Source organism: Berghia stephanieae, chromosome 8 (genome assembly GCF_034508935.2).
Source record: "Berghia stephanieae isolate SIO BIC M18660-M18661 chromosome 8, UCSD_Bste_1.3, whole genome shotgun sequence".
Lineage (NCBI taxonomy): Eukaryota > Metazoa > Mollusca > Gastropoda > Nudibranchia > Aeolidiidae > Berghia > Berghia stephanieae.
The window spans coordinates 31,877,035-31,884,534 of NC_088367.1; the positions used below are offsets into that span (position 1 = coordinate 31,877,035).

The 7,500-nt window shown below is 35.8% G+C and overlaps 1 protein-coding gene across 6 annotated transcripts in view; it reads left to right on the forward strand.

Annotated features, from left to right (window-relative positions):
• Positions 1–7,500, forward strand: part of LOC144978514 (putative molluscan insulin-related peptide(s) receptor) — a 164,750-nt gene that overhangs the window by 146,795 nt on the left and 10,455 nt on the right. For all 6 annotated transcript variants that reach the window (XR_013646521.1, XR_013646522.1, XR_013646523.1 and 3 more), the window contains 7 exons: positions 937–1,108; positions 1,659–1,761; positions 2,370–2,431; positions 2,968–3,107; positions 4,355–4,419; positions 6,343–6,475; positions 7,488–7,500. The exon at positions 7,488–7,500 is cut by the window's right edge and continues 147 nt beyond it. Coding sequence is in view for 3 of the 6 variants with exons in the window: in XM_078924688.1 (XP_078780814.1) it covers positions 937–1,108; positions 1,659–1,761; positions 2,370–2,431; positions 2,968–3,107; positions 4,355–4,419; positions 6,343–6,475; positions 7,488–7,500 (688 nt within the window). In the remaining 3 variants the exon portion in view is untranslated. The remainder of the gene's footprint in view (positions 1–936; positions 1,109–1,658; positions 1,762–2,369; positions 2,432–2,967; positions 3,108–4,354; positions 4,420–6,342; positions 6,476–7,487) is intronic.

Sequence of the window (7,500 nt, forward strand, 5' to 3'; positions counted from 1 at the left end):
AAATAAATTAATAAATAAATAAACTTTGCAAAAAAAAAAAAAATTCCCTTTATTCATCCCCAAGGGGAAATTTGTCTTTATGATCTATTCCAAGGGAAGGCTGGAATAACCCAGGCATCAGCCGCAGAGCAGCACTGCAAAGTGAGCTAGGAGTAGGTGATTTGCTCAAGGCCACATAGCGCAGCGGCGGGTGACTGAACTCGGTACCTTTCGGGTACGAAGCAAAGACAGTACCACTGAGCCATGCTGCCCCTTATTGAGCTCTTTTCTCCTCAGGGTGTCGCATTAGCTCAGTTGATAGAGCACTCGTGTCACAAGCATATTATAGAAGAAACAAAATTGACATCACTCAGCTCTTTGTTATTGTTTTTAGCAAGTGATTCTTGTGAGTTGTTCTCACTTAATTGTATTAAACAGATTATAAACATTTAAGGTTACACATAGTTTTGTGTGTTGGTATTTTATATCTGGCTGGCACATGTTGTGAAATTTTTTAACTAAACGCAAAACATCAATATGTAGGCTTCTGTTGTGCCATCAGTAATAAATAAAAATGAATATAAAACCTTCAAAAAAAAAGAACCAAATACCCAACACTGAACATTTCGGACTCAAAGACATTCTTCAGTCAACAACAAAAAACAATAAAGACATAAATACAGCACTAAATTCCAGATTGACGACAGATCTGGAATTTAGTAATGTATTTACGTCTTTATTTTTTTTGTTGATGGCTGAAGAAGGGTTTTGAGCCCAAAACGTTCTGTGTTGGGTATTTTGTTGTTCTTTTTTTTTTTTAAGCTGTTATAATCATTTTTGTTTATTACTTTTTAGAGTCCACAGCTTCTAGCAGCTTAGTATCACTTTGACTTGTACCATTAGTGAATGAATTGTTGTCATTTATTATAACGTCAAATGCTTTTATCGAATCCTTAGGTAAACAGCAGAGAGTTGTGCATCAGTCGTCGGCAGTATTTCAACAATTCTGGAGGTTACGTAATCCGAGATCTTTCTCCCGGGAATTATTCGTTCCAGATCAGTGCCACGTCCCTTGCTAACAATGGCAAATACACAGCGGAAATGTTTTTCTACATTGCCACACCTGAGGGTAATTTCTGTTTCAGCATATATGTGGGCATCCTTGAGATAATCAGTCGCATTGACAATTTTAGTCAAGAGGTCAATTTTTATGAAAAATGAGTTCTCATCAAAGATCGTTAAATCAAGCATTTTTCTACATATTGATGAAATATATTTTAATTGAATTCTACTTAATTTTCTAATGAAGGTAATTATTATACTTAATTTAAACTCTTGTCAAGTTTGGAAGCGATTTTCTCAAATTTATGGTTCACACCCTAGCCCATGCATATGACCATAACTTCATGAAAAATCACCCGATTTGTTTCAAATAAATATTAAAATGCTCAGGAGACATTAGGCTTTCAAAAAATGCAAAATAACGAAAAACAAAAATTTTCACCATGCGACTGATTTTTGAGCACGTTAAATGGATATTGCACTATATAAATGTACTTTTTATTATTTGTATTTTTTTATTTATTTATAGAAAGTGATAGAATTACATTGTATATTTAATGTATAAATTGTTTCCAGGCACTAAGATTGTATATTTAATGTATAAATTTTGTTTCCAGGCACTGAGGAGGACGGCACCGGTACCCTGGCCACCATCTTAGGCTGTGTGGTCGGCATCATCATCATCTTGGGAATCATAATATTCTTTGTTCTCAAGGCAAAGTAAGTAGAGAAATAGAAGAAGACTATGATTATATACGGTATGTTTTTATTTATTTATCTAGTTTACAAAAGTGGTCAGATGGGAATTTAAGCACCTTGTGCATTATTTGTTTTTATGGGCAAGGGTGTGGTGGGGGGGGGGGGGGGGGTGGTGTATAAAAATAGATTTTTTGTTTTTGTTTGTTTTAATTTGTTGTTTTGTTTTTTGCAAGATTATTTGTACATCTATCACTACCACGAACAACATTATTATTATTATTATTATTATTATTATTATTATTATTATTATTATTATTATTATTATTATTATTATTATTATTATTATTATTTTTTATTGTTATCATCATCATCATTATAGTTTGTCATTTATTTATTTTTATATCAAATAATTTATTGATACATTTATTTATTTATTTAACTTTTCCCTAAAAAAGCCCCATCTATTCTGTATTATATACTGAATGTTTAGGGTAGCTGTTATTGGCTTTGGACACATTTTAACAAACACTTTAGCATATTTATTAGATATTGCGCTACATAAAAGCTTTTTTTCTCTCTCTCTTTCTTCCTCTATTATTTTTTTAATTTTTGGAAAAAATATCTTTCAGATTATTGAAGAACCCGGCCCTTTTGCTGGTCTCTCCCAATCCTAATTACCTTACAACAGACAGTGAGTATTGATATCATCATCATCATCACCATCATCATCATCATCATTATCACCATCAACAACATCATCATCATCATCATCACCATCATCGTCACCATCATCATCATCATCATCATCATCATCTTCTTCTTCTTCTCCTTCTTCTTCTTCTTCTTCTTCTTCTTCTTCTTCTTCTTCTTCTTCTTCTTCTTCTTCTTCTTCTTCTTCTTCTTCTTCTTCTTCTTCTTCTTCTTCTTCTTCTTCTTCTTAATTAATTTTTTTCCTTTTAATTTTTTTACTGTTGTATCATCATCATCATCATCATCATCATCATCATCATCATCATCATCACCTCATCATCAACATTATCATCATCATCATCATCTTCTTCTTCTTCTTCTTCTTCTTCTTCTTCTTCTTCTTCTTCTTCTTCTTCTTCTTCTTCTTCTTCTTCTTCTTCTTCTTCTTCTTCTTCTTCTTCTTAATTAATTAATTTTTTTCCTTTTATTTTTTTTTTACTGTTGTAACACCAAGATATTGTAATTTTTTTCTTGTAGTGTATGACATAGACGAATGGGAAGTGGGCAGAGAGAAGATTCGTCTCCTGCACGAAGTGGGCAAGGGTTCCTTTGGTCTTGTCTATGAAGGAGTGATGGAAGATTCTGAGGCGAAAACCAGCAAGATTGTCGCCGTCAAGGTAGGTGTTCCTTATTGCTCTATGAGAAGATCTGATATAACAAACCTGGACATAACTGTAGCAGCTTGAAATGTGAACAAAATGGATTTTGTTCAAAGGATTAACTCACTCAATCCTAGAGATTTTTTGCTTATTTTCAAAATTGGAAGAAATGTATTAAAAATGAGCATGTACATAGATAGATTTATTCAACTATCATTAACATGCAAAAACTAAAACATTAGCTTTGATACCGCGCATATATTTTGTCTCAGAAAAATGAAATAAATAGGCATGGGGTAAAAGTAACCTGGGTAAAGTACGGGTATAGTCGGAGTTAGGGTTGAGTGAGTGAGTGAGTTAAATCACCTAATAAACAAAACACAATTGATGTTGATAGGCATCGTGACCTTTTTAAAAAATTTTTTTATTAAGGATAAGATCTCAAATTTTCTAATATTATTATTATTATTATTATTATTATTATTATTATTATTATTATTATTATTATTATTATTATTATTTTTATTATTTTTATTATTATTATTATTATTATTATTATTATTGTTATTATTATTATTATTATTATTATTATTATTATTATTATTATTATTATTATTATTATTATTATTATTATTATTATTATTGTTGTTAAAATTATTATTATTATAATTCTTCTTCTTCTTCTTCTTCTTCTTCTTCTTCTTCTTCTTCTTCTTCTTCTTCTTCTTCTTCTTCTTCTTCTTCTTCTTCTTCTTCTTCGTCTTCTTCATCATCATTTTCTTCTTCTTCTTCTTATTATTATTATCATTATTATTATTATTAGTGGGGCAGCATGGCTCAGTCGTACGGTCTTTGCTTCGTGCTTCGTACCCGAAAGGTACGGAGTTCAATCACCCGCCGCTGCATTGTGTGGCCTTGAGCAAGTCACCTCGCCCTAGCTCAATTTTGCGGCTCTGCACTGTGATTGACACCTGGGTTATTCCAGTCTTCCTTTGGAATAGACCCTTGAGACAAATTTCCCATATGGGGTGAATAAAGGGAATTTTTTTTATTTTAAAAAATGTATTTTTATCATCATCATCATCATCATCATCATCATCATCATTATTGTTATTATCATCATCATTATCATTAATATTATTATTATTATTTTCATCATCATCATCATCATCATCATCATTATTATTATTATTATATGATAAGTTTCTTTGAGTTTATGAAATGGTCACATTGTAGTCTGACGATTTGTCGATTTGCCTCTGCAGACGGTGAATGACACAGCAGATTTCCACGAGAGGCTACGCATCTTGAAGGAGGCTACCACAATGAAGTAAGTACAGCCAATCTTTTTAACCCTTATCAGGTGGGGTTACTCTAATCTGTACTCTAACCTGGCTATATTATTTTATCATTTTTCACCAAGACAGCAGTAGTATCTAGAATAAAGCTTTGTGTGGCTATGTGGTCTTGTGGTATGACACTCGCTTTCGGATCGCAAGGTCCTGGGTTCCAGCCTCGCTCGGCGCACTGTTGAGTCCTTGGAAATGGCTCTTTTATCACAATCTCTCACCATTCTCAGGTGTAAAATTAGTACCTGGCCGTTGACACAGCATTGTCTATGTCACAAAAACTTGCAATATCGCTTAATTGACTCCATGTCCTGTTCTACATGTTATGTGTTGCTGTTTGTAAAGTGCTTTGGGGGGGGGGGGGGGGGGGGGGGGTTCTGTGTCGAAGCATTATGAAAATGATCCTTTGATAAAGTCTAATAAATGGTCAATGTAATCATCCCTGACCCGGTCTCATGTTTATAAATAGGATCATTTATATCATTTACAGCACCAGAATACTTTCCTTATTCCTTCCATCAGGCCAAATGGAAACAAATTTTCATTCATCCAGTACATTTTGCCTGTTAAGCTCCCTTTTTTTGTCTCAACACTCTTTCCCTATACCTCTGTGTGGGGGTCGGTCCTCTGACCTCCATGGTGTAGATCTACAACTGTTCCTCCCATCTTCCTTTTTACTGGTGCTGAAATGACCTAATTGTGTCGCAGTGGAGTAAATTTTAGCTTTTATATAGCGCAATATCCACTAAATGCGCTCAAAGCGCTTTACAAGGGGTCCCTGGTCAACAGCAACATTTAACATGTAGGACTGAACATAACGCCTGTTTGGCGATATTACAATTTTTCGGACAAAAACAGCGTTGTTAACGGCCAGGTACTCATCTTACAACTGAGTACGGTGAGAGAAAGTGAGTAAAGAGCCTTTTCCAAGGACTCAACTATGCGCCCAGCGCGAGGCTCGAACCCAGGACCTTCCGATCCGAAAGCGAGTGTCATACCACTAGACCACATAGTAAAACCCATTTTTAAAAGATACTACTCCTAATCCTCATTGCCTAGGGGGGTCACTGATAGCTCAGTTGGTAGAGCACTCACTTCACACGGAAAGGGACCAAGATCAATGCCGGGTGCAGTCGAGATTTTTTTTCTAACTCCCCTCCCTCCTTCCCCCCTCGTCTACCCAGCAGTGAATGGGTAGCTGGGTCTCTTAGACCTGGTAGAAAGTACTTTGTGATAGACTGGCATCCTGACGAAAGGGTAGCATCATCATCATCATCATTGCCTTTTTCACCTTGGTTCAGGGTATAGGCCACAGACAAACAGTTTCCATCCTTCTCTATCCTGAGCTAACTTTTTTTTTTATCTCATTCCATGTCTTATCACTTCTGCTTCTTTGATTCTTCTCCATGTTCCTTATGGCCTTCCCCTTGATGTTCTGCCCTGAGGGTTCCAGGGTAGCAAGCAATTGCTATTGTCCGTTTTACACGATAGAAACCAGAATAAACTCTGGTTCCATGGGCCTGAAGGCCCCGAAAGACTAGTCATTGCCTGAAGCCAGGTGTTCCTTCACATCTGTATCAAGGATTTTTAGGGGCAGCGTGGTTCAGTGGTACAGTTCTTGCTTCATACCCGAAAGGTATCGAGCTCGAATACCCGCTGCGCTGTGTCACCTTGAGCCAGTCACCTCGCCCTAGCTCATTTTTGCAGCGCTGCACTGCGGCTCACACCTGGGTTATTCCAGTCTTCTCTTGGAATAGATGACCATAGAGACTAATTTTCCTCTATGGGATGAATACAGGGAATTTTATTTTATTTATTTATGTCTGTTTTATGCTTTAAAACCGTTATAGATTTGTATCACCTTGTTAGAAATTCACTCCTTTTGTGAAATTTTGTAATTGCAGAGTGTTCGAGTGTCACCATGTGGTTAAGCTGCTCGGGGTCGTATCCCAGGGACAGCCGGCCCTAGTCATCATGGAGTATATGGCTCTTGGAGATCTCAGGGGTTACCTGAGGAAGTGTCGACTGGAGGAAGAGGTGAGTGGAACTGGTGGGTGGAGAGAAAGAGAGAGAGGGAGGGAGAAAGATAAGAGAGAGAGATAGAGATAAGAGGTAGGAGAGAGAGGGGTGAGAGAGAGAGAGATAAAAGAGAGAGAGAGGAGAGAGAGACAGATAGAGATTAGAGAGAGAAGAGATAGAGATAAAAATAAGAGAGAGGAGAGAGATAGAGATAAGAGGGAGGGAGAGAGAGAGAGAGAGAGAGAGAGAGAGAGAGAGAGAGAGAGAGAGAGAGAGAGAGAGAGAGAGAGAGAGGGGGGGGGGGGTTGTAAGAGTAGTGCAAATCGTTATTGTTTTTAGTGTTGTACTCAGTTTCGGCTCACAACATTATTTATGTGAGTAGTTTACAGGGAAATCCGACAACATTCTGTTGTGGACTTAAGATATACATTTGATAGTCTGATGTCTACTAGTTGGATGTGTAAAATTATTTTATATTTTTCACAAAGACAGAAATAGTTTGCTAACTTCAAGGCTTGATATATGTTACAATGAATGGCATAATCAGTCGGATGGTGAAAAGGTTTGGACTGAGATATTGCCAAGTTTTGTTAGAAGGTCAATTTTTATCCAAAATGAAACAAGTTCTGTCATAAATGATTAAATCAACCCTTTTTTAACATCTTCGGGAAATATCAAAGCTTAATTTCACTTCTAAATATTTTTTTGCAATTAGTCAAGTTGAAAAAGTATGAAATTTGAGAAAAGTTGCTGGATACCTTTCCCATATATCTGACCATAACTTCATGAAAATCACCCGATTTACTTCAAATAAAGATTAAAATGCTTTGGTTATCATTCTTTCGGAAAATGCAAAAGAAATGCAAATCCAAAATTTTCACCTTCCGACTGATTATGTCAGGCACTAACACATATATTCTACCACATCGTTCTGGTAAGAGAATATGTTTAAAAAAATATTGTTACTCAATAATTTTGATTATCTGAAATTGTTATAACGTTCGTATTATTCTTTCCATCCATTGTGCAGGACTACCCCGACT